At 39.3% G+C, this 25796-nt stretch overlaps 1 protein-coding gene across 3 annotated transcripts in view; it reads right to left on the bottom strand.

The window, feature by feature from the left end:
* Positions 1 to 1612: 1612 nt before the first annotated feature.
* zfand3 (zinc finger, AN1-type domain 3) overlaps positions 1613 to 25796 on the bottom strand; it is a 28608-nt gene continuing 4424 nt past the window's right edge. For 2 of the 3 annotated variants that reach the window (XM_079843320.1, XM_079843321.1), the window contains exons 2-6: positions 13815 to 13855; positions 13548 to 13727; positions 13114 to 13179; positions 8696 to 8863; positions 1613 to 3326 (exon numbers count right to left, since the gene is read on the bottom strand). In XM_079843320.1, coding sequence (XP_079699446.1) covers positions 3172 to 3326; positions 8696 to 8863; positions 13114 to 13179; positions 13548 to 13727; positions 13815 to 13855 — 610 coding nt within the window. In that variant the 3' untranslated portion in view covers positions 1613 to 3171. Of the gene's footprint in view, positions 3327 to 7766; positions 7885 to 8695; positions 8864 to 13113; positions 13180 to 13547; positions 13728 to 13814; positions 13856 to 25796 lie in introns of all 3 variants that reach the window. The other variant, XR_013818471.1, reaches the window with a different exon arrangement.

Consider the following 25796-nt stretch of genomic DNA (forward strand, 5'->3'; position numbering starts at 1 on the left):
ATATAAATAGCATATATAAAGGTCATACAAATAAGCTAAAATCAATAATAAAGCTATAAAAATGACTACATGTGAGCTTAAATGTTCAATTCTCTTTATATATCAACTAAACTAACTTCATAACTTTTACTTGCATTTTTTCTTTAAGTTGTCCTGTTTTACAGACAGCTCTTTTCTTCTTGCTGTGAAAATTTGTTTAAATTTTTAATATTTTTCAATCATGTAATATTCTGCAGAAGAGAGAAATGAATCTCAGTTCCACTGATCCACAATGTGTGATTGGCTGTTCACTTCTGATGTCACAGCTAAACTCCTAAACTCAGGATCAAAGCCTGAGTTAACAGAGAAAGCTGATGATCAGAATCATGGGACCAACAAAGCCTGAATAGATTGGTTTGGTTTTGTCAACTCTAAACTTATCCTGTAACCCTGAGTTTGTTAAACTACCACCATGGTACAGGCCCCTGGTGTGTTATTTACAACAACAACAAAAAAAGTATAATATATATATATATATATTGGTTTTACTATCCTATTATATAAACATTGACATTGCATGGAATTAAAGGAATACAGACAATTGTGTTTAAAAAAAGATGTTTCATGCTACTGATGTTTTTTGTTAGATAAGTTATTTGAACATCTTATAGGTCTCAATAAAAAACATCAGGAGGCACACTAAAATGTACAGTATTCATGGAAAGTGCACTTTTACATGCCATCATATTTAGCTAATGTCAATGAAAAGTTGGCCGTCTAAAATAAATGAACAAACATTAAGTCATTGGCTGACTTGGCAGTAATGCAGCGTGCTTTGGTTTCAGACCCAGCCATTATCAGTTCATCTAAAGAGTACAGACCACCGTAACCGCCGCTGTGCTCGTGGGATCCAGGTTCAGCCCTTCTCAACCCCAGATTACACATCACTGACCCAAACACCAGCAGTTTATGAACGCCCGCCGTCAGACCCATATTTGTGTGGCTCGTGATGCAGGTTGTGTTGAAACTGGGTCACAGGTGTTTATTCCATCCAGGGGAATTTATGAAGCCATTCCTCTAGCCTGCTAATTTCTGTCCGTCCTGTGGTTGTGCTTCCAGCTTTTACAGCTAACCTATTTGTCAAAGAAATTCACATTTGGCTTACCCTGGTTGATCATTTTTCTTTTTAACCACATTAAAATAGAAGAATTATTGTTGGCTATGCTCCAATTCCAGCTGTTAACTCTCAGGGCCTGCATGATCAAGCTCGGTTTTTTCAGGTCTCACGCGCATTAAAACTCTTCAGTACTGCACACACACAACTTATTTAATATGACCAAAACCCTTGTTGAAGAAAGTTGGTTTACCCAGTAGCCATTTTCAAAAGTGTGGGGTCAGAATATGATCTCAAAGAAATTCATAAACATTAAATTAATCAAAAGTGACCAAATCTTCAAAAGTGAAGATTCTTTTGAATACTAACGGCTTCCACTAAAATACGGACAAGCACAACCATTTTGCTATGCTGATAATAATCAAATGTTTCTTGAGCCGCGAATCATCATATTAGAATGATTTCTGAAGGATCATGTGACACTGAAGACTGGAGTAATGATGATGAAAATTCAGCTTTGCATCACAAGAATAAATTATATTTGAAAATGTTACAATGGAAATTAGTTATTTGAAATTGTAATATTTCAAAATATTTACTGCATCAAATAAATGCAAACTTGCTGAGCATAAAAGACTAAAATCTTTTAACTTATTGATCCCAAACTTTTGAATGGTAGAATATTACTACATTTATGATTGTTCTTTGTATATTTCACTGTTGTAGAAGTCAAAATGTTTTTGCACAAACTCTGTATTTAAATGAAAATCACTTGATATAGTACAAAAGAAAAGCATGCCACACATCCTCTAATCCAGTTTTATTCTTTTTCAGCAAAAGAGGAAAGGGAAAAAAAAGGAAAACAAGAAAACAAAAAAGAAAGGCTACAGAATTTTATCTTATCCATATCTTCATTTTTTGTATGTTTTTTTAAATGTTAACCTAAAAAGGGCAAAGTAATGCAGCTCTATGCTTAGAGTGAGAGTTAACCAGAAACACAAAGGAGGTTAAATAAGGATTTTTCTTAAGATACACAATATTCATCTCTTATCTTCAGCTGTCCATGTCGACATAAACAGAAAAACCAGTCAAAGTAATAAAAAAAAATTTAAACAAAACAAAAAAGCGCCTGTAAATTGAGACTCCGCCTTCCTCGTTCCCACCAGAGTTGAACACATCCCTCCAAAATGCCACGTATGGGAGGGAAGGAAAAAGCAAAAGAGAGAGAAAGAATCAAGAGAATATAGAAAGAAAGATTAGCATGAGCAGGCAGGAGAAATAGCAGGAATCTAGTGAGAATGATGGAGGAAAGAGAGAGAGAAAGCGAGAAAAAGGGCAACACAAAAAAAAAAGCCACCGAGATCTTCAGCTGCTTTAAAAGAGGCAGAGTGTATGATGCAAGGGCTGATGGGAGCTGTACGAGGTTACAGAGTGTGTTTATTCAGACCTGAACGAACGACAGTTCTCAGATGAGCTGTGGGCGGCTCTTTCCCGACTGAACCCACACCGAAGGGTACCGTTTTGATTGCGCTGAACGGCGCATGAAAACACGGCTGTAAGTGCATATGTGAGTGTGAGTGTACGCGAGTGAAACGGGCACGGCTCTGACGCGGATCGGGTCGAGAGAAACAACTCGACGCGTCGCGGCAGAGCCGGGCTTTTTGTTTCCGGGACGGGGTGCCTCGTGTGATCCGGGTCACCCTCGGTCAGCGTCTGTCCGTGTGATGGAGAAGAAGTTCCCAGAGGTCTCGATCGATCGATGTGTTTCCCCTGGAGTCGATCGCAGCCTCTGAGACAAGAGCAGTTCTCCAAAGTACAGGCCGCTTGGGAGCCCAAATTCATCTGACCTGCTGACCTGCATGTGGAAGGGGACTGAAAACAGAACGTTAAGGCTGTGCGGGTCGCCTGTGTGTGATGAGCACAAGGCTACTGAGGGGTCAGAGGTCAAGCAGGGGTGCGGGGTCCTCTGAGATGTGTTGGAGGAAAAAAGATGCCACTAACAGGTGAGTGATCGGTGGATGCGTGCGTGTGTGTGTGTGTGTGTGGGCGTGCGTGTGTGTGTATGCGAGTGTGTGCGTTCAAGAGCACTCCTCTCCGATGCGCTGGCAGGTTCGGCCCACCTTGCGGTCCAGTTTAACCATCTTCAGCACGGCTTCCTCTCGGCCGCGGCCCAGATGGTCAAACATACAGTCGTGTTGCTCCGGCAACCGGTGCAACATGCAGAACACATAACCTGAGAACAAGAGAGATAAAGAGCGATCACGATCAGATACAAGTGTTGAATAACCTGCTCAAGGTTGGGCTTAAAAAGCGTTTTCTAATAGCACAGCACGTAACACACTGTCATTTAACAGCATGTTTGAGAGTTCATCTTGTTCCCAAACACATCACTAATGAAACTAAAAAGTCACTAATTACGTCACTGTTAGCCTGCTGAAGCGTCTGCTTGTAAAATGAATGCCAAAGAGACTATACTGATCTCAGATCATTTCTAAATAATTGCAATACATCAGTGCAATGAAGAAGGGGTGTTGTTACTAGGGTTGGGATACACCGCAGGTCCCCTTACAGTGAAGTCCCCATTTTGCGCCACCATTAAGGGTGTGAACCTACACTGGTCTCACGGTTCGGTTCAATTCGATATCACGATGCACTGCATCCTCATGTATACAATTTTGTCAGTTAGTTATATGAACTGAACCTTTAATTTGACCTGCTCAAAGAAAACACGCTGCTTGAATGTATCAAACAAAACTCAAGTCTGGGCACAGAAGACAACAGGAGCGTTTAGAACAAATACACAAATACTAAAAGCTGCTTCAGGAGGTGATCTGGGCCGCATTACAGTCAAAACTAAAGTCTAAATGCATCTGGTTGTTGAAACATTTTACTCCTCCCAACAATGCTAAAAAATTAACATGTGAGAGCGTGTTATGGGCTATATGACATGTTATAGCCAGATATGACAGCGCTACTGAAGCACGCATCGCCGCAGACGAGCAGCTGTGTATCTCTTCATCAAGCTAACGCACAAACTACTGAAAGTAAAGCCGTAGGTGCTCAACATCCAATCATATTCATGAAAAGTAACGAAAGTGAATGATCTTACCAGTGCTGTTGCTGCGCTCTCTCCTATTGCGTTCTTTCTTTTGAAATTACCTGGTGATTAATAAAGTGCAGCTCATATCGGTTGTGAACTCCAATAAATCTGCATATAGTGCAGGAATTAAAGATTCCGCTCCGCTTTGCGGAGATACATTTATGTGACCAAATGCAAATGAAATAGATATCTGATCTGTAAAAACACACAAAGTGACCAGGTGTAAATAGGCCCTTTAAGAACTCTAACGTTGATATAATTTGATCCATTTTTGGCTGAGCTGGGTCCAGCTGGGCACTGACAGGCGTTAACAGCTCACGATGAAAACGGCTGACGTGGTTTCTCAAGTTAGTGGTATTATTACCCCAAGCACATTTTATTTGTGCGTGACATGATTTAAACACAGCGCGTGTCTTCTCCAGGTCGTGCTTACCAGGTTGTTCATAAACGCCGAAATGTGCCCAGATGTCTGCTTTAAAGGGGGGGGTGAAATGCTGTTTCATGCATACTGAGATTTTTATACTGTTAAAGGCTTGGATTCCATGCTAAACATGGACAAAGTAAAAAAAAAAAAAAAAAGTTAGACGTTTGATGGAGTATTTCTGTGCCAAAAATACTCCTTCAGGTTTCTCATAAGTTTCGGAAATTTTTTTCGAGTATGGGTATGTGTGACGTCAGATGGGGCGGAATGTCCTTGTACGGGCCGTACGGGCTCTTCTCCTGGAAGGGCGCGCGTGCGACTAGAGCAAGAGAGCAAATGCACGCCCATTATAGCGCTGTGCTCGACTTAAGGGAAGCCGGCTGCGCTGCAGTCATAGGACGTCACGAAATCAACAATATCAACAAAGAAGTGTGTTTTTGGTTGTCCGGGAAACCCAAGACAACCCTGTACAGCTTCCCAAAGAACTCCGCGTTAATGGGATTCCTGCATTTCAGCGACGATCGTTTTATAAACAAGGACCAGTTAAACTCAGGATTTGTAGCTCGTCTAATGCTGAAAGATGGAGCAGTTCCAGCGATTAAAGGTCCCGTTCTTCGTGTTTTTTTGAAGCTTTGATTGTGTTTACAGTGTGCAATATAACATGTGTTCATGTTTCGCGTGTAAAAAAAAATGTATTTTTAACACAATTTACTTATCTGTACACCGCTGTTTTCACTGTCCTACAAACGACTGAAGACTTCCTTTATTCTATGAAGTCCCTCCTTCAGAAACACGTAACGAGTTCTGATTGTGTCAGCGGTTCCCGTGTTGCGATTTGACAGCAGCTTAGCGAACGTAGCACGGTCCTGTGTTGTGATTCGACAGCAGCTTAGCGCACGTGGAAAGGTCACGCCTCTTAACGGGAGATATATACGCGCTTAATAATCTCTACAGCGTCCCTGGGAAAGCCAAACAAAGGTGATTTGACTCCGGGATGAAAATAACAGCGTCTCGACGACATGGCGACAAACACACTGAAACGCAGCACTTCCTTTTCTCCACGCGACGTCCTCTTCTTCTCCACGTGGGACAGCAACAAGACCACGCCCCCTTTTTTCGCGTATTCTTGTGGCCGGAGGTTAGTCTGTTCTACTGCTCTACTGACGTAATTAAAGCAGGAAATACCAGGATGTAGTCCTAACCAGCCGTTCGCTGTAGGCTTTGAAAGGGAACTTCTGTTAAATAAAATATCTCGCTTGGCATTGAACTTTGAGCTTTATCATTTTACAGGTATTATTTATGCTCTAGCAGCAACATTACACACTAACTAAAGTTTGAACAATGGGATCACGAAGAACAGGACCTTTAAGGTTGGAAGCAGGCGGTGAGTAAAACTGCTTCAAATGTCTGTGTTGAAAGCTATTGACTCGTTCATTCAAATGTGCTACTATTCCATTGTTTTTCTATGTAAACACGCACTAGTCTGACTTGCAAAACCGTTCCGCTTGCTACTGCTAACATTAAATCGCATACAGTAGTCCTCCAAAGTAGTCCCCCAAATTGTCGTCATAAACCATGAGTAAACAGACACAAATGTTGTAAAACTCGCGCATGACGAACCGCTATAAGTAGGTACCCTTATAAGTTATACGTTTTACAGTACATACCATAGAGACGTACAGCGACTGCTGTAGCTGTCGTAGCTGCTTCTCCTGTTCAATTTCAGCCTCTAGATCTGATTCTGGATCATATATGTATGGCTAAATCCGATTGATCTCCATGGTTTATTTAGGATAACGTTTTTTCCATGTTTAAGGAGGTCACAGCTTTCTCAGCTCTCAACGCAATCATGATTCTTTAGCTCCGCCCACACGATACGCCTCCAGCCGCTCGTTTTTCCCCCGAAAAAACTCGGCACAGCATATATTTCTCTTATAAATATAATAAAACTAAAGACTTTTCGGAGATATGAAGAATGCAGTACTACTCTATAGGCATCAAGATTGACATGAGATTGACTCATGTCACCCACCCTTTAAAAGTAGGAGCATTTTTATTTACTCGCACTCGCCTCCCTCTGCCATTGTATGCTACCGCGACAACGCACGTACGTGACAAATGATGGCAGAAAAGAATCAGTACATTATAATCGGCTATGGTCTATTACTGAACCAATCCCGAATTGTCCTCGTCTGCATCGCGATGCATCAAAGAAACTATTAATTTCGACACCCCTAGCAACTATGTTTCGACAGTGGCCCTAAATGGACAAACTGCTCTTCAGAATGTGTGGATGCGCTCTTCTGGAACAACGTGCTGAACAGGCAACTAAACCCAATGAATTCACAACCATTTATTAAAATAGTGTTCTCATTAATGTTATGTAATATGACAATCCTAATCATAGTAATTATTGCGCATTGCTGTTGGAGCTGCGTGCGTTGAAGCTGACCACGCTTTACTACTGCTCTAATTCTTGACCAAATGCATCCTATGAGATAAATCAGCTATAGATAGGCCTAACACAATATTAGAACTTACATTTACACAAAACAAAAGGCTGCGAATGCACACGCAAACTTATAGTCATGACGGAGCTGTAACTCCAGCTCTTAAAACGGTCCCAAACAGAACTTCGGCACGCTCGCTTCATTTTCCTGTGTTTTGCGCATGACCCTGCTTAATTGATGATCGATACGTTTATCGATTAAATGTCGTTAATCATTAACATCCCTACACCCAACACTGATGATGATAATATTATAATGATAAACCTAAAATGAATAGTGCAAAATGATAAGCTAAAATAAAACACTTTGGTTAGTGGATAACGGTGTGTTGCTATGTTTGCTAAGGTGTTCTGCCGCATAATTTGAGGCGTCATTAATGACCGTAGCACACATGCTATGTCCAAATCCATTAGAAGCGGAGCGATCTCTACGCTAGCAAACCCCACACAAAGACCAAATGCAGTTTGACTTCTTAGAGAGCGTGATCTGAGATCATTTCCAAGTAAATAAAAACCAGCTCTGTGCACAGAGGATCCATTCCGTCTTCAGAGCCTCATTAAGAAGAGAGTCTCGTTAAGGAGTTTAATATATTCATTAATACACATGGTGTTTTTAATGAGTCAGAGATGATTAAAAGCTTACAATGTTTCAATTACGACAGCCACAGAAGAGCTGCACGGCACTACACACACCAGCGCATCATGTAGCGCTATTCAGGGGTGACGTCGCCGAATATATATTCTAGATGAGTTGTCAGCTTCTGAATTGTTTGACGAAAAAGAAAAACAGGGTTGTTCTCACTGACTGCATGCAACCATAAACCCACAGCATAATGTGCTGCCTGATTCATGAAAGAGTCGCTCAGATGAGGCGCTTCATATTAATGAATCATTCGATTCGATAAGCAAATCAGCCTGAATCGCTGATTCAGAACACTTAAACCGACTCGGATTACTCGCGTGTGTACATTACTGTACATTTTAGAAAGCATCCAAGCAGATTTCCTAACCCTAGGAAGAAAATGCGGCAGAGTTTTCAGCGATGAATAGCAGCAGGAGTCCTGCCTGAGACAAACCCCGGCGGGATAATGACTCCGATGCGAGCTGTCACGGGAACAGTCAGATCCATAAGTGTATTAGCAGAGCAGTGGGAATTGTCATTAGACTGATGACTTACAATACCACCTTCAGTTTAACAAAACAAGACAAAACGATAACTAGCACAGCCAGGAGGACTGATGTTACCGCGCAATTATGTTTAAACGCTCACTTTTATTTCATTACCTACAGTTAGCATCTGAAATTTAAAATGACCGAGGGGGGTTAAATATACTTTAGTTCTGTAGGGATCTAAAAGTTCTCGCTGAAATTGCAAACAGTCAGGTGAGGAATGAACAGGCCCACACAGAATTGGAAAACCCATCATTTACGCCGTCGGAACAAGTGACGTGATGTGACAAAACTAGAAAACGTTCGTTGTCGTCAACAAAGCTGTGGAGACTTCACGCACGCGTTATAGTTTTGTCACATCGCCTCGCAGATGACACGGCGCAAGATGGCGGCCATACTAACCACAGCGACAGGACCCCAGCTCCTGTTGTACGAGCTCCAGTTTGGTTTGGCAGCGATGGCACCGCCGACGGTTCTTCTGCTTGGGAACTCGTGGAGAATCTTCAGAACATGAGGCCTCTCCCACACGAACACGCTTCTCCGGGGACGACTCGCTCTCCGAACCTGAGGCTGAACACACAGACAAGAACTTTTTCTTTCTTACACAGTTGCAAGTGCATTGCTACTGTAGAACTACCTGGTGCGAGTCGAACTGCGCTATAAAACACACTGGGGAACACAAAGAACTTCAGTTGGGTTGCATTGTAGCGAGTGTTTGACTTACCATACATTTGTAATGGATTGAAGGTTAAACCATTCAGAACACCATAGTAACAACCTAGCAAGGACATCCTCTAAACCTCAAATCTCTCTTCAAACTGCACAAATATTCAAACTACATTCAGTGTATATATAGTTTTAATATTTTGCCAGTTTAAAGAAAGATTTGAGGTTTAAAGAATGTTTTTTTTTTATAATTACAATTAAGTATAAAAAAACAACAGGACAAATGCTTAAGAAATATATACAATAGTGCTTTATAAACAGTCTTTGAGGTACAGTGGGTCTATTTAATAGTAGGACTCAAGTACGAAAAAAATACAGAAATTGAATAGATAAATGTCATTATTAAATGCCAGTGGTGATGACACAATTAATTAGTGATGCACCGATCATGATTTTACATGGCCGATTCTGATACCGATTTTTTTCAAGAAAACTGGCCAATTCCGATACCGATTTTTTTTTTTACACAATAAAGTAATGAAAGTATACATGAACAAGATGTTTATTTGGTATTTAACAGGCTAAATTGGCTTTTGGCTAATGAAAACAAGTCCGCAATCTGAAATTAACAGGAAATTTAATTGGAAATTAAAAGGCTGAAAGGTGAAATTAAAGGCAACAACTGCTTATTCTGCATCCAAACAAAGATGTTACTTAAATCAGCATTTGTTTTTAAATTCAGTGTAAAGAAAAAAAGTCTTTACCAGTGAAATTCAATAAAACCAAAGTATATAATTGTTCCAAAATGTTAAATCAAATAATGTTTAGTGCAACGAAAAAAAACTAAGATGCTACACAGCAGGTGCTTTTTAAATCAAATTAAGTCAATGTAATTTTAAGGTAAAATAAAAGGTAACACTTTAGAATAATGGTCATTAGTTAACATTAGTTAATGTATTAACTAGCATGAACTAACTATGAGCAGTACATTTGTTCATCTTTGTTAACGTTAGTTAATATAAATCCAGCTGTTCATGGTTTGTTCTTGTTAGTTCACAGTGCATTAACTAATGTTAACAAGATTTTAATAATGCAGTTATCTCTCATTAGTAAATGTTGAAATGAACAAAGATAAATAAACGCTTTATAAGTGCAGTTCATTATTAGTTAATGTTAACTAATGTAGTTAACTAATGACCATTATTCATTACCATTACCGTTACCAAATATAAATTATCATCCTATAGGCTACAGAACTGATAGTATTTCATTTCTAAAATGCATGCATGTTCTTCTTTAGGCTACAAAAAGAAGTATTTCGGCTTTTTCACAAGTTAGTCTGTTTCGTTCTCATCCGATCCAACACATGAGAATCTGAGATGAACAAACGCTCACTTTCTACACTTGTGCAGGGCGCGGAGAGGCAACTTCAGCTCGCGCAGGAAAGCGGCTCTTCATTCCCTTCAGCGTATCTCGTCTCTTCCCTCAGTTCTCCAGTTTCCGTTTGTAACACACAAGTGACATGTTCGCGAATGATTGCAATATAGGCGTATGTGCACGCGGGCGCACTTCCGGATAAATCGGCAGAAAAATACAAAGAAACCGGTTTTTGGCCGGTCAACCGGTGCATCCCTACAATTAATGCAGTGATGATGTAATGATTAAAGGGATAGTTCACCCAAAAATTTTAATTAACTCCCCCTCAAGCCATCCTAGGTGAACGAGACATTCTTCCTTCAGACGAATACAACCAGAGTTATATTGAAAAATGTCCTGGCTAATCCAAGCTTTATAATGGCAGTGAACAGGAGACCAAAATTTGAAGCTCAAAAAAGTGTTTCTATCCATTATAAACGTAATCCACATGGCTCCAGGGGGTTAATAAAAGCCTTCTGAAGTGAATCGATTGAGTTTGTATAAGAAAAATATCCATATTTAAAACGTTATAAAGTAAAACATCTAGCTTTCGCCATGAATTTACTGATGATGTTATGATTAATGCCAGTGGTGATGACAATCATGGTTAATTATGCAGGGCTCTAGACTGCGACCAAAACGGTCGCAAATGTGCAAATTTTTTGATAATGTGCGAGTTAATTTCATAATGTGCATAATGTTCAGGTTGTTTTGGTACCTGTTTGGCACATGTCCTTCGTTAACCCCTTTAACGCGTACGATCACACCCTGCTACATTTGGCTGGCGCTGAGCTTGTCATATCACAACTATTCAGTGTTTTCAACCACATGAGGTTTAGGTTTTCTCAACAACAAAACACATTCACTTAGGACTAAATGCATTTGAGAATCGGAATATCAGGTAGTCTAGTTGATGACACAGCCAACAAGTTTGTGAATATTTTGAATAAAAAAGGAAAAAAGTAAATAAAAGCGATAGATATACGCCAGTGTACACCCACTGTGAATGACTGTAGAGCCATGAATGAATGACAGTGCGGCCATGTGCATTTTACTTTCGGTTTAGAATTAGCGCTAGTTCGGGGGGCAGGTTGCTTGAATGGTGGGTTCATTAGCCTATTATTCTTAATGAAGAACACAAAAACAAAACAGTACGATGACAAACTCCCTTAAATAGGAGCTTCTACATTTCGCTCATCAGACTGTAAGCAGACACGTTCAGTTTTTAATTGTAGTGTCTGTTCTCTAACTGAACTAAATGATTTTACGTGAAAATCAAAACGACGTTGGGGGGCCTTGCCGCAGTGGGAAAGTGATGTAATTGGTGTTGCGCCTGAACACCGGCAACACAGACTATCGCAGCAAGCCTACTGTCACTCTTTATATCAATGCAAAAACCAGCATATATAAATTAAGAGAACGATTCATCAACATGTAAGGTCATTATAATTAATATAAAAAAAGTGCGACCAAATTGTAATTCGGTGCAACCAACTGAGAAAGTTAGTCGCACCAGAGCGACCAGTGGGAAGAATGAGTCTAGAGCCCTGTTATGGATGCAGTGCTGTCTTGAATAATGCAGTGATGATGTGGTGATGAAAAATGAAAGTATTGATGTCATGATTAATACCATAGGGGATGACATCATAAAATTTGTGATGTCATGATTAATATAAATTAAATATACATTATAATAAAACCCTGTCTTCACGGTACGAATTAAATACATACTCATTCCTTATTAAAGCTCCAGTCAAAGCTATTCAGTCAGGAGCAGTGAGTGATTTTCTCTCGTTTGATTAACATTAATGACACAGACGGCCGCAGGTTTATTCGGCTGCTGTCACTAATGCATGGATCTAATATACTGACACACATCTGATTTCCAGCGGTTTACATTCACTTAAGACATAACTGTGTTTATGTGATGACTGGCATTCTGGCATGCTGTTCAGAGAGGCTGATTTCTATGCGTGTCAGTCTGCGTGAGCACAGACTTCTTTTTTCTAGGCTTATTGCATTTAATAAATGTTTTTAATATCAAACACTTCCCATACTATATTGTCTCATTCATGCATGTTTCTTTATTGCTCTAACGTGTCAATAACTTTAGGCAGCCCGCATATATTTACATACTGCAATAAAAACTATATACCAAAATCTCTATCAACAGGAATTTCATATTGTCGCTACAATATCAGCATCCATAGCACCCAGCCCAGAGAAGCGGTAACATCATGGAGCCCCTGAGGAGGGCCTTCAGAGTGGGCAGAAAGTTTGCAAATACTCTAGACAGAAGTACGACTTGACCAAAGCTTGAACTCTATTGATTTAGCCCTCTCTGACCTTGGTTAGTCAGTCTAAACCAGAGCTTTCGGTGCTTTCAGAGCTTTAAAACTTTTCTTTTTTGTGGATAGAGACGTGGTAATGAATGTGTAAGGTAGATAACAGGTGGGAGAAAATACACATTAATGCATCAAGTTTCTGCATCGATTCACAACAAAAAAACTATAATAATGGGATATTTAAATTAAGTTTACTAAAAAGATATTTTAGTAAAGAGATAAGAGATACGTTTTGTGCAATTGGTAACACCCGATTACCTTCAAGCAGCTGCTATGAGACTTTCTAACCACATTTGTACGCTGCTGTTTACAGCTCAGTTCCAAAGTGGAGTGATGTGCTAGACTATTAAAAGCTGCCAGACACACAGAAACACGAGCAGTGGTGAGGTGTACCTGAGTCGCAGGGTCGTTTTGTAGGAGTGGATAGCGTGCCGCGAGCTGTGTCTGTACTGGAGACTTCTGGAAGAGAGAGAGAGAGAATGATATAAGATTTAGATTCATGCATTTATCCAAAGTGACTTGCATTGCATTTATCAGTTCATGCATTCCCTGGAAATCAAACCTATGACCTTGACGTTGCTATTTAGAAGTGTTTTTCCCTGCAACCCAGCATTTGAGAACCACTAGTCTAGATCTGTTAGGATCTTCAGACTTTCTGGTTGTCTTTATTTATTATAAATGTGTCCGTTGCATCCGCAATATTCAGCAGCCTATCATTCTCCATGACTGCTGTGGAATATTAAAATGATTAGGGCGCATCTGAGACTAGATGCGATGTGCGCTGAAATATCTTGGTTATTACAGGCAAGACAGAAAACTGTCCTCACCGTCCTGTGCAGGAAGAGGCGTGGCTTCTGTCGAGGGCTCCTCAGAGCTGGCTGGCTTGGAGGACAGGGTTTGGCTACTGCTGCTGCTCGTCTCATTGCAGAAGACTGCTGATTGGCTATTGCTGGAGCTGGGGGCGGGCTCTGGAGTGCAGTCCTCGTCTGGCTGTTTCTTCTGTATGTCTGATGGAGAGAACAGAGAGAATGTGAGTCTCTCAGACACAGTTCAGACAAACTGAATATATAGACCACGTACTAGAAGTAACTTACCAGCAAAACATTTGGAGCAAAGATTCATGGTTTTGCTGGACCTGGAGAGAGAAAAGGAGATATTCTCTTTAATATTTGTATAGAGGAAGAGCACGTCCAGGGCTCGAAATTAACGTGTCGGGAAAAGTGGATTTTTTTGAAGGGGCAAGTGAAAGAATTTTACTTGCCCGACCGGACAAGTAGCCTGATTAAAAATGTCAAAAACAAAAAATAACTAGGGAATCACCAAAATGCAAGAATGATTGTGGAAAAAGTGGCGATCGATAGTGGATAATATATTATATAATGAACTGACGGTACCAAGGTTGCGCTGTTGAGAAATCGAAACAAATGAACGCCTCTCACACAGAGAAACTCAGTTAACATACTGCTGTAAAAATTTGAAATTGAGTTTTTTATATTTATAACATTAGATACAGTTAAGCAACATCACACGACCAAGAGTGCTGTTTTCCTGAATACAATCACGATTGAAAATGTGAAACTGATTACATATGACAGTTCCATAAACAATTAATTAACATTAAGTCACTAACATTTTAGATGCAATATTGACTGTTTTTGTTCTATTTCAGCAGCGAAAATATTTCCAAACAAAGATCACATCAGAAGCATAACGCATCTCACAGCAAGTGTGTGTAACTGAATGATTCAGTGTTTTGAAATTAATCAATGAATTGAAATGAAAGTTGAAGCATGGCCTATATTTAATAAGATTAGGAGGGAAATGCACTTTATAAAAGGTAAAAAAAAAAAAAAAAAAAAAATGCACATTTAACCCTTAAAGGGGCAAGCATAAATAAATTTGATGGAAAAATGATTCATTGCTATTTTTGTATGTATCTAGACTAAAATGACACAGTTCATAAATTTTTTTCAAAATATGACCTTTATTTTCAAAGTTACAGTCTGTATCTCCCAGGATACATTGCCCATTTAGGGTTACATTGTAACATGTATTTTTTTTTTATTATAGTTCATATGAAAACTTTTAAAACATTGAATGAACAATTATTTAGCTAAATTTTTTCATGTTATCCATGCAACATTAGAAAAATTGGAAAAAACTGAACTTTTTCTCCCAAGATGCCTATGCAGGGTATACATTTGTGTCTGAGTGTGTGTGTGTGTGTGTGTGTGTGTGCGCGTGTGTGTGTGTGTGTGCGTGTGTGTGCGTGTGTGTGTGTGTGTGCGTGTGTGTGTGTGTGCGTGTGTGTGTGTGTGCGCGTGTGTGTGCGTGTGTATGTGTGTGTGTGCGCGCGTGTGTGTGCGTGTGTGTGCGAGTGTGTGTGTGTGTGTGTGTGTGTGTGTGTGAAATAAAGTATTGGGAAGGGGGGTTCCTTCCCTCTTCCCTCCACTCATTTACTAACATTTAGGCCTCAAAACATAAGAATATCTGTGAGTGATCAGCCCTGTTAAATACCCTTATATGGGCAATGTATCCCCCAGGATACAGACATTCAATGGCTGATAATCAAAGTTGTGAGACGATTATTTTAAAAATATGCACAAGAACATGTAAAACTATCCTTAAAAAACTATTTTCTGAAACAAAATCACTCTAAAATATCATAATTGTGAAAATATAAAAACACTTATCTCATGGCCAGTGTCTTTGTCCACGTATGCTGCCATTTTGGATTTTGATACAAATGTTTGGAATGTTGGCATAAAGTCACATGACCCTGATTACATGACCCATCCTCCCATTAGTGTTTCTCATCAACTGCAACCACATAATGCCCATCCCCCCATGGCCCTTCCCCCTACAGCCTGTTAAATGTCTGTATCCTCCAAGATACAGAAACTCTTTAAGGGTTAAATATGTCAATGCTGATTGAACACAGGTGAGAATACTGCTTCAGAATAAATTATATTAACAACACAAAAAAAAAAATTCCCAGACAAGCACATTTTTTACTCGACTAAGTGAATGACAGATTTGCTTTTCCGAAGGACAAGCACGTGAACAGGCTTAATGACGATCCCTGCATGTCTATTGTGAAATGACCATTACAACGCCAAAATATTAGTAGTTGAAACCAACACCAATCTTTGTCAACAATCAAATTTCATGATTGTTGACAAAGATTTCAACACCACCACAAAAATCAAATCATTCTTTATTGAAAACCTAAAAATCTAAATATTAAATTAATTAATTACACAAAATGAAAATGTTTTTAGCAAAATTATTTGACTAAATAAAATTTCCTGTGTGACCTTTCCAGTTGCTTATGATTACTGGGTAAAAATGTTTAGAAATTAATTCAGAAATATTCGCTAATGAAGTCCTGAAAATTACCTCACAAAACAAACAACACTATGGCTTGCAATCAACTTTTACTCTACACAAGTGCTATACCTATTTAATGATATTTTAATGGGGACATTTGAAAAACCAATCTTAATTGTTTGCAGGATGAAAAAAACCTCAGGCCCCATTTACACGCGTTTTCGCTTTAAAATGCATAACTTTTGCTAACGTTATGCATGGCATCCATACTAACCCAGACTTTTCGACCCTCGAAAACAGACACTCCGGGGTAGCGTTTCAGTGTAGACGGATCAACCCGGAGACTGGAGACTTTTGAAAACAAAAGGCATGGCTGCCTACATTCGCTCCTGATTGGGTTTTCTGGATCACTGTGTATCCTTCCCCGATTCGTCAAGCCAATATTATATGACCATTACGCTACCGGAACATGATGATAATAGACCAGAGCCGTCTCTCTCAACATCTCTGTAACAGACCAGCCTCGACGACCATGTAAACAAAACAATAACATGGAGACGGAACTGCAAGCTTTGCTGATTTTGTTGTCATTTTTAGCAGCCATTGTGCAGTAAAACTCTACATTGTATAATACTGCAGCTGCCTACATGCACAAGACACAAGCAATTATTAGAGCAATTGGCAGCTGCTTACACTTGTACGTGCATGAAAGGTCATGTGACAAGCGATTTCGGTCGTGTAGTGTGGACGGAGATCCTTTCTGAAATGCAGTAGAATCGCCAGTATGGAGAAGGATCGTTTTCATTTTAAAACACGGTGTTAAAATGACAAAGCACTAGTGTGGACATAGCCTCAGACACCTCTTCAGTGGAGAGCTCCTCACCGTTCTTTACCTGCGGGCTAAGGGTGGTGACATATCAAACACTTTATTTACACAGACACAACAAACAACCACTGCACTTCCTGCATGCGACTCGAAACTCTCTCTCAGGATGACAGAGGTTAGCAATGAAAACAACAACAGACCTTCTTCGGCACAATCAAGCGCAATCATAATCAGCGGCCAATCAAGGAGGCGGAAGGAAGCATGGGGAGAGAGCAGGGCATTGTGGGTAGGAATAATGCATATTAAGAAGATGAGCACATTCGAGTATAGAAGAGCACATCACCACATGAACACACCGATGGGGTAGCTGCGTGTGCAGGAGCAATAAAAAGGTCGGAAAAGTGCTGATTGAATAACGTATGACGGTTGCAGTTGAGATGAGCTGAAACAGTTACACCTGTTGATCCACCTCACAAGCACTTATGATGGGCTGATGAATGCTATAGTGCACGCCTATTACAATTTTATCCGCAAATCGGTCTGAATCGAACACACTGGTGGAAAATAATCGTCTAGTTACTCCAATCGTACAGCACTATGGATGAAACAGTTACTGGTTTGACAATAAACCACAATGAAAATTCCAGATGGTTAGTATTCAGATCTATTCCAACAAGACCAAATACAATTACACTGTTATATCCATCACCATACCAAACCCTCTGAGAGTTGTCATGACTGAAATGCAATTGTATTCAAATCAGTAGTTTTATTTTAACCTTTAATATTATAAGTAATGTACCAGCAGACTGGATTCCCTGTTGAGTTTACAGCATTAGTTGATAAAAATGAAATTGATGAAAAATGTATACTTTTTACCTATTAAAAAATAATATGTAAAAATGAAAATGTACTCTATTTGATATATATCCAACTGAACTGATATTGAAACGATATCGGAATTGAATTGCAAGCTTATGAACAGAAATGGTGAAATTCATGTCAAAGGCCAGCCCTAATAAAAACAGTACCAGTCAGTGTAACACCTGAAGGAGTTTGGTCTATTCGGTTGACTCGAAGTTCATTAGACATTTTCAAAAGCGTCAATACTTTAACTAATTGCAAAAACGGAATAACCGATCAAAGTCCACTGATGAATCTGGAAAATAATTGACAATTAGTCAAATAATCTGTGGAATAATTGACGATTAGTCGAATAATTGTTCTAATAATCATTAGATTAATAAATTAACAACTTAGCTTGCCTACCAAATTGGCATCAGACGATGTCTACAGTGAAGTATCGGGATGTACGATGACAACGGGGGGTTGCGTTTGAGCGCTAAGCTCCGTTAATGTGTTTGGCTTAGATAAAACTACTAGAGGATAAAGTGCGGATATATCATTACCACAAACGATCCTGAGTGCTTGTGGTGTGATCCGCACCGCTGTTTTGATGCTCTGCTCACGTCTAGAAACAGAAAAATGATGCTATCGTGGCAGCGGTGGAAACATGCCAGTGTCCAGATGCGTACCACGGTTCCCAATTTGAATATCATTGGTAGTGTAAAACATCTAGTAGCCTATAACTCGATTGACCTTTTTTTGCACAATAAAATCTTTAGTGTTTAAATGTAGTTTAGTTAATTGAACTGTTTTGAATGTAATTTGTATTGTGATCGGGAACAACTTCAATATTTGCCGGAGGGGGAAGTCACAACATCGTGATGTCTGTCAGGCATCGGCGATGGACGATGGCATCATCTATCGGCCCAACCCTAATCACAATAACCATTTGTAACCCTAGTAAATAAATACCGCATTTGACACAAAAACTGATAAACTTCTACATATTTTCAGAGAATGCAACAGTGAGTTTGTGTGCATGTCTTCCTCTGTCACATGATTCCAAGCCAATCAAGCCAGCCTCTCTCTGGATTAATCTGACATCTCCTGTTAAATGTCATCCGCAATTACTGCTTATGAAAAGAGGCAACAGCCCAATCAAGACTCCAACGCGCACACACCTCAGCCCACCTTCTGAAGAGTCAGTGTGTGTGCGCGACACATTCAACAACCTGAGGAACACAAATCACATCACACCATTAATCAAGCCATTTTACTAAATAACCACAATAACACTGAATCTAATTTGAAGGTGTGATTGATGCAGTGCTTCCTACAAAATAAACCCACCTACCAATAACTGGATCTAACTCAATTAAAATAAAACTGGTTTCAAATGTGTATCTTTAAAATATTATGTAATTTCTGCAAACACCAGTAAAACCTTTTTTAAAAGCAATTCAAACCAATAACTCGATAGTTGTTTCAACTGATTTGTTAACATAACTAGCTTTATCGGATTTATTATTTCTAGGGCTGTAATCTCCCAGTCGATTAGTCGATTATTGGTCGATACGTTCTGGCTCGACCAAAATTTTGATTGGTCGATTTTTTGCAGCGTTCATTTAATTAGTTTTTGCCGCGTTCATTTAATCAGTTTTGCTGCGCCGCGTTCATTTCATCAGGTGGAAAGCACTAATTGCTAATGGGGGTGTTTTCAGCGCATCCCTGTTTCACAGGTATCAGTCTGCCTTCAGAACACCCCCATTGTTTTCACTTCTTTTGGATTGGCCCAACCAACTGGCGAAGAGAAGTCTCTCGCCGGTCCTTTTTTTTCATTCCCCGCTGGCTCAAACCCACACCCATAGCGGTAAACTTGAGGAACGCCCATCAACATACACATGAGGGGAAGCGTCACAACACCACGCTTCAGTCGTGCCGCAAAAGTGGATCTGTACTGTCCGTTTTGCCGCGTTCATTTCATCAGTTTTGCCGCGTTCATTTCATCAGTTTTGCCGCGCCGCGTTCATTTCATCAGGTGGAAAGCACTAATTGCTAATGGGGGTGTTTTCAGAGCACCCGTGTTTCACAGGTAACAGACTGTCTTCAAAACACCCCCATTGTTTTCACTTTTGGATTAGCCCAACCCACTGGAGAAGAGAGACAGATAGAAGAAGGCTAGTTTTCTGTAACTTATATTATTTATTTAATTGTGAGAGCGTTTTTTCTGCTCTTGATCTGGCTTGTTTAATAAATATTCATTTTTTTATTAAAGTGGACGTGCCTTTTGTGTTTAAGAGTAAAAGCTTTAAGTTAATAGTCTATTCGTGTCTCAGCCGCGAAGCTGAGCTCCTAACGTTCGAGCTGCACAGAGCGGCTGAAATTATACTGTCTGTCAGTTATTATAATACATATGACAAAAACAATTGTCTAAATTATGTTGCATATTCCTCAAAAGTTCTTGTGATGATATCTAGTTGACAATAGTACTATATTTTGGGAAATCATAGGCTATGATATTGTGCAGGTGCACGTGATGCAATGCTGTCAGAGCCGACAGACTCGTGTGTCAGACTCATTTCAGTGCAAAATAATCAGCTCAAAAACTATTTAATATACTGCAAATAGCCTACTAGTTTTTTATGTTTATTTATAATTAATTTATGCAGACAACAAGGCTACCAAGTACTGCGCACAGTGCGCAGCTAATTAATTAAACTTTTTTTTCCTAACGTCATTTTTAGTCGATTTTTAGTCGAAAATTTCAGGACTTCAGTCGACCAAGATTTTCTTTGGTTGATTACAGCCCTAATTATTTCATCATACTTAGTCTTTTATCACATTCAACAGTGTGTTTCAAGAGCAAACATGGACTGTATTGCACATATTTGGGATTAGACACAAGTTAAAACCCCAAATATTAATCAACTAAATTGACTAAACAGTGTTTGTGAAAGACCAATGAAAACCAAGAGAGTTTCTTATTTGTCTGACTAACAATTCCATATGTATTTATGCAAAAGCTCTGTTTCACTCAAACAGGACTTCAGAAACAGAGTGAAGTCCTACCTATAATTGAATACACACAGAAACAAAGTGTGTAAAGTAAACATCTACAGTGGATTGTCAGGAATGTTGCATGTTTTAAAAGGTAGGTGCTGTTCAAGGTTTCCTACACTATGGTCTGATATTACCGCACCTACCTTGAAAGGAAATAAAAGCAACATTGAAACGGTGAAGGTTTTCTTTAGCAATAATGAGAGTATTCTGTGGGAATCACAGGGGACGGTGCAACCAAACACAACAGATGATCTCACCATCCATTCCACACTCATTCCCAGCCCGCACCAGCTCCCAAATGATCATGCATGCTTGAAAATGAGAAGGCTGTCATGCTAACAGGTGTTAAAATGTAAGATGCCAGATGGAAGTATGGAAATCGAATGAAAAATGAAATGCCACAGCTGCCCTTCACACTTCAGCCCCTCTGAACTGCAGCGCCCGCCATCTACACAAACAGAGAAATGTCTTTAGAACCAGAGCAAACATAATACAATTAGGACGGTATATACCGTGCAACTAGGGGTGTTGAAATTAACCCTTTCTTTGATGCATCGCGGTGCAGACAAGGACGATTCGGGATTGGTTCATTAATAGACCATAACCGATCATAATGTACTGATTCTTTTCTGACGTAATTTGTCGCGTACGTGCTTTGTCGCGCTAGCATATAATGGCAGAGGGAAAACGAAAACCATTTAATCTACATTTGGGCACATAAATGTATCTCTGCCAAACGGATATAAATCCGATCTTCAATTCCCGCACTATATGCAGATTTATACGAGTTCATGTCACTGAAAACAACAGATATGAGCTGCATTTTATTGATCATCAGTTCATTTCAAGATCAAAGAACGCAATAGGAGAGAGCGCAGCAACAGCACTGGTAAGATCATTCAGTTTCATTACTTTTCATGAATATGATTGGATGTTGAGCATCTACGGCTTTACTTTCAGTAGTTTGTGCGTTAGCTTGATGAAGAGATACACAGCTGCTCGTCTGCGGCGATGCGTGCTTCAGTAGCGCTGTCATATCTGGCTATAACATGTCATATAGCCCATAACACGCTCTCACACGTTAATTTTTTAGCATTGTTGGGAGGAGTAAAATGTTTCAACAACCAGATGCATTTAGACTTTAGTTTTGACTGTAATGCGGCCCAGATCACCTCCTGAAGCAGCTTTTAGTATTTGTGTATTTGTTCTAAACGCTCCTGTTGTCTTCTGTGCCCAGACTTGAGTTTTGTTTGATACATTCAAACAGCGTGTTTTCTTTGAGCAGGTCAAATTAAAGGTTCAGTTCATATAACTGACTGACAAAATTGTATACATGAGGATGCAGTGCATCGTGATATCGAATTGAACTGAATCGAACGCATGATAATCGAACCGTGAGACCAGTGTAGGTTCACACCCTTACGTGCAACAGTGGAAATGTGCCAGCCAGTAGCAATTTTGGACCAGATCTTTTAGACCAGACGTATTTATTTTGAATAATCTGATCCTGTGGTTAGTATCCATGAAGCTCTAAATAAAAAAGGACAAAAAAAAAATACAAAGTGATGAAGTTTTTTCTTCACTATATTATCTAAAAGTAGACATTGCCCCACAGTTCTCTAATATACAAATAATTTACAGCAAACATAACTATACTAGGACATATAATCCTACCATGACATAAATTAAAATTACACCTTAAAGGGTTAGTTCACCCAAAAATGAAAATTCTGTCATTAATTTCTTACCCTTATGTCGTTTGACACCCGTAAGACCTCCGTTCATCTTCGGAACAGAAATGAAGATATTTTAGTTGAAATCTGATGGCTCTGAAAGGCCTCCATTGGCACAATGGCACTTTACACTCTCAAGACCCTTAAAAGGTACTAAAGACGTCGTTACAAAGTCCATCTCACTACAGTGGTTCTAAAATAACTTTATGAATCGGCGAGAATAGTTTTTGTGCGCAAAAAAACCCTAAATAACGACTTGCATTGTGATGACGATTTCAAAACAAGGCATCATGAAGCTTCGAAGCGTTATGAATCAGCGAGTCGAATCAGCGGTTTGAATCTCCAAATTTCAGCAGTTTGACACGCGATCCGAATCATGATTCGACTCACTGATTCATAACACTTCGAAGCTCCATGATGCCTTGTTTTGAAATAGTCATCACTATGCAAGTCGTTATTTAGGGGTTTTTTTGCGCACAAAAACTATTCTCGCCGATTCATAAAGTTATTTTAGAACCACTGTAGTGAGATGGACTTTGTAACGACGTCTTTAGTACCTTTTAAGGGTCTTGAGAGTGTAAAGTGCCATTGTGCCAATGGAGGCTTTTCAGAGCCATCAGATTTCAACTAATATATCTTCATTTCTGTTCCGAAGATGAACGGAGGTCTTATGGGTGTCGAACGACATAAGGGTAAGAAATTAATGACAGAATTTTCATTTTTGGGTGAACTAACCCTTTAATAGACTCATTTTCTAGAGGATACTAATGATACTAGAATTTCTGAAGCAAAAAGTTGATCACAAACAAAACATTTTTATCAATCAGTGTGACAATCGCAACAGCAGCACCAGCAAATGTGCATCTTTAAAAGATTATGTAATTTCTGCACACTCAGCAAATTCTGAGTTTCTTTCAAACGCAATTCAAAGCAATAACTAGGGGAGTCATTTTGACTGATTTGTTAAAATAACTATAGCATTAGCAACAGCTGCACCGGTTTTATTTCATTATTATTATCCTCGCTTTTACTCCGTATAATTAATTACACTGGCCGTTTTTACTCACGTGACTTCAAGATACTTCTAGCCGTAGGTCTAATCTTGACATGTTAGTGAAGATGTAGGTGTGCACAATTTTTCTTGACACTGGTTATCAAAACAGAGCAGTGTTTGCTTGTGTCATTCAACACCAGTTAGGCAAGTCTACACAAAGTACAAGGTTGAGGGAAAAACCACTCACGTTTTGAGACTGCTTTTACACATGAAACAGGTTAGCCGAAACCTTTTCCTCAAGTATCGGTTCACTAGGTTTTATGTACTCCCAATTAAATTACATTAAATACATTTCAGATTTTGACGGATAACAATTATGAGAGACCACTGTCTTTAGTGACATTACAAGCCATCAGTAACTCATTTGGTCCACATTAATGCATTCAAACTACAATCAGACAACAAAAAAAAAAAGTTTCACACTAAATAAAAATCACAAGAATTCTGTTTAATCATCCCAACTTATATGCACTGATACAACAGTCAACCAACATATCGTTTTTACTAATATTTTAATATATGGAAAATGCCAAGCAGAAGGTGATGAGACAAACAAATGGAAAGCCCGAAGTTATTTATCCTTGTGTCATTTGCATGATTCATTTTTCATTTAAAACAAAAGAGCTGCTACAGCAAATAATGACTTGCAACATGGACTTTTAACCATATAAAACTATTGTGTCATCTTCAAAACACTTTTGAGTCGTGTACTTTATCAAACTAAACGTAAAAGGACAATATGCCAAAAAAGGGGCGAGAAAATGATGGCAGAAGTTTCAGTCAGAAATCATCAGCATAATCGTTACACACCAAAACCACTGTGCAGACAAACTTGTTACTGGTAAAATGGTTTAAACATCTGATTTTAAAAGCAAACAGAACCATGTGTTACCAATTCTTACAGGGCTGATTCAACGTACACCTCCTCTACTGTATCACTTCATATTTTTTTCTGCCACAAAGCAAACCAGGCAATCTGTTAAAGTCTGTCTGAATGGGAAAAACGGAACCAGAATAGGGATGGGCTGTGGGATAAACAGCCATTAAAAGTCTGTGACATTTTTGAATAAAGTTTATTGCCTTATAAAGGCCAGATATGATGTGCTATGTCAACGCCCAGCTTCATGTCTCATGTACATCTTCAATGACAGCTACTGTCACTTGAATAAAGAGTCCAAAATAAACCACGTCTTTCAACCGCACAAATGACACATTAAAAGCAGAAAGCTGAACATGACTATAGTGATTATGATGATGAAAAGACCAATTTGTAGACACACACACCCATGTACAGTCACACAGACCTTGAAGTACACCCTGACTTCATTCCAGAACAGGGCTAGACAATAAGGACTGCCTGACGGCCTGGGGCCAGAGTAAAAGATGCTCGGGAGAGTTGACAGAACTGTCACTTGCCCAGTCGGGCCAGTGATGCATCGCCACGAACATTTATCATTTAAGCCTTGCCAATTTAAATATTCAAGCGCAAGAAGACGTGAAAGAACCCAATTTGATACACGCTGTGTGAAGTACACTTCACTATTTACGTGTACACGAGGGTCAGCGTATGTTTGTATGGCCAGGTTTGTCATTTATTTATTTTTTGTTGCAGTATTTACATGGGTTGTAACTTGTGGCGAGAGACTGCTTAAAACTGAGCATGCATTGAATGCCTGTGTACGCGCATACGACTCAAAAGTAGTATACTTTGCAAGGCTGTGCGTTCGTATACATCCACGTACGCTTAAAACAACAAAGTATACTTTCCGCTTGAGTCTAAGAGGCGGCTTTCTGGGCGCACGCTTCAGATCACACACTTCTCACACAGTGAGTACCGAACCAAGTTCTCTTCCACGTCTTCTTGCGCTTGAACAGACATATGCAAACAAAATTATGTCAAACGGCCCATATTGGCGAATATCCTCATAAACATAGTTGGTTATGTCTTAGGTTTATGTAAAAGGTTGGGAAATAAAACGCATGTGTAACAGTATATTGGATCAGTGCAGCTCTTAAAGTGACAGCAGCCTAATAAACCTGCAGCTGTCCGAGATAATGATAATCAAACAACCAAAGACAGAAAAAAAACAAGAAAAAAAAACCTCAGTGCTCTTGACTAAATAACTTCTGTAACTTTTAATACGGAATAATCAGCATTGAATTTATACAGTATTTTACATTTGATTACTCAATTTCTCTACCTGAAAACTACTATTACACCATCCTG

The sequence above is a fragment of the Gobio gobio genome (genome assembly GCF_949357685.1).
Source record: "Gobio gobio genome assembly, chromosome: 18".
Lineage (NCBI taxonomy): Eukaryota > Metazoa > Chordata > Actinopteri > Cypriniformes > Gobionidae > Gobio > Gobio gobio.